Consider the following 2,135-nt stretch of genomic DNA (forward strand, 5'->3'; position numbering starts at 1 on the left):
TAGCAACCACCAGGAGCTAAGGGAGGGGCCTGGAGCAGATTCTCCCTCACGGCTTCAGAAGGAAACAACCTTCCAATACCTTGGTTTCAAACTTCCGGTCTCCAGAACTGTGAGAGAATAAATTTCTGTTATTTAAGCCACCTAGTTTGTAGTAGTTTGTTACAGAAGCCCTAGGAAACTACTGAGCAAGTAAGCTATTTATCCTAGTACAGTAATTGGAACCGGAAGTGGGGGCTGCCATCACAAAATTGAAAAATTAGTTGCATCTGCTTAGTGGTCTGGTGGCAAGGACGCATATATTGTAGGTTGGAAAGCTGGTCACGCTTGTTATGCCAAAGAACAATGTTTGGTAATATCGTCACCTGTGATAACTTGAGAGGAACACCCTATATCTATGAAGCCTACGTTTCTAGAAGTGATTGGAAAGAGCTAGACTGTCACTATGAGTTAGCTGCTTCCTGTTACTTGTAGCAAGGAAATGTAAGAACAAGATGATCTTAGACAAGAATTGGCCACTTTTCAGAGTCAGAAACATCACAAGATTGGAAGAGCCAAGAGCTTCCTGTTCCCCAAAACAGAGATTTTGCCTCTCACCGTGGTTCCTAGCAAATGGAATTAACCAGAAGCACCTAGACCAGATGTCTACTAAGCTTTTCAAAGGAACTATATTGTTAAAGAAATAATGAGTTCAGTCTGCAAAATTCTATGACTTTTAAGCTTTTGCGTTTTGAGTCTTTCGTATAGGAGCTTGATCTGAACTTTAACCCAAAGCAGGGCTTGAATCCTGGTGTCATTGGTTTCTACAGCAGTTCCTTCTAACCATGATGTGTTCTTCAGCTGCAGTGCAAGCATCACAAAGTCAGGGATTTTGTTTGTTCCCAGCCCTTAAGAGAGTGTCTAAAATATAATAGATGCTCAATAATTAGCTGTGGGAAGGATGAAGTAATAAGCAAATGAGCCAAGAGCAATATGAAGGAAATATCTAAGATTGGAACTTTGCAGAGAAATTCAGAACAGATGGGCACTCTGAGTGGACACTCAGACGTCCCCATGCTGTGGTCACCAAATAAAAACTGGTTTCCTGCTGACAAGGGCCCCTAAGGCGCCCTTCATGTCGCTGTTGCGTAAGCTGTAGATGAAGGGGTTCAGCATCGGAGTGACCACGGTGTACATCACTGCAGCAGCCGTGTCCTTCCGAGCCGTGCGGGAGGACATAGGGCTGAAATAAACCCCAATAAGTGTCCCATAGAACAGTGACACCACAGAGAGATGAGAGCCACAGGTGGAGAAAGCCTTCTGCTTGCCTCTCGTGGACGGGATCCTCAGCACAGCAGTGAAGATACGTGTGTAGGAGACCAAGATGCCCACGAAGGGGGTGATGATGTGCAGGGTGCCCACAGTGTACACCAGTGCATTGTTGAGAAACGTGTCAGAGCAGGCTAGCTTCAGCAGAGGGCTGAGGTCGCAGAAAAAGTGGGGGATCCGGTTGTGGGAGCAGAATGAGAGGCGGGTCAGTAATACCGTGTGGGCCAGGGTATTCCCAAAGGCTGCAGTCCAGGACGCTGTCACCAGGAGGCCACAGAACTGTGGCGTTACAGACCTGGCATAGTGCAGAGGGTGACAGATGGCTGCATAGCGATCGTAGGCCATGGCGGTCAGCAGAAAGCTATCAATGCCGGCAAACCAGATGAAGAAGAACATTTGGGTCAGGCAGCCAGAGTAAGGGATCCCTTTGTGTCCTGACACGTGGTTGGCCAGCATCTTGGGAATGGTGGTGGAGGTGAAGCAAATATCTACAAATGCCAGGTTGGCCAAGAAGAAGTACATAGGAGTGTGGAGCCGGACGTCAGTGGCGATGGCCAGGATGATGAGCAGATTCCCCATACCCGTGACCAGGTACATGCTCAGGAACAGTATGAACAGCAGCTGCTGTTCTTTGGGGTCTTCTGAGAGGCCCAGGAGAAGGAACTCAAAGACCCAGGTGAAGTTTGCCCCTTCCATAGTCATCCAGAATTAACCAGAGAGGCAATAGAGGAGCTGTCCGTGGTTCTGGCTAAGGCTAGCCCTTCCGTTGCACCTTGGATCTCATCCCCTCTCAATAGTTCAGACATTCATCAATTCTGCCCACTCTCTCC

The 2,135-nt window shown here is 47.9% G+C and overlaps 1 protein-coding gene across 1 annotated transcript; it reads right to left on the reverse strand.

Annotated features, from left to right (window-relative positions):
* Positions 1 to 1,059: 1,059 nt before the first annotated feature.
* Positions 1,060 to 2,001, reverse strand: LOC105296683 (olfactory receptor 1361-like). The gene has a single exon (XM_011366926.1). The coding sequence runs from the start codon at positions 1,999 to 2,001 to the stop codon at positions 1,060 to 1,062; it is 942 nt and encodes a 313-aa protein (XP_011365228.1).
* Between the last annotated feature and the right edge of the window lie 134 nt (positions 2,002 to 2,135).

The sequence above is a fragment of the Pteropus vampyrus genome, unplaced genomic scaffold (assembly GCF_000151845.1).
Source record: "Pteropus vampyrus isolate Shadow unplaced genomic scaffold, Pvam_2.0 Scaffold126, whole genome shotgun sequence".
NCBI classification, from domain to species: domain Eukaryota; kingdom Metazoa; phylum Chordata; class Mammalia; order Chiroptera; family Pteropodidae; genus Pteropus; species Pteropus vampyrus.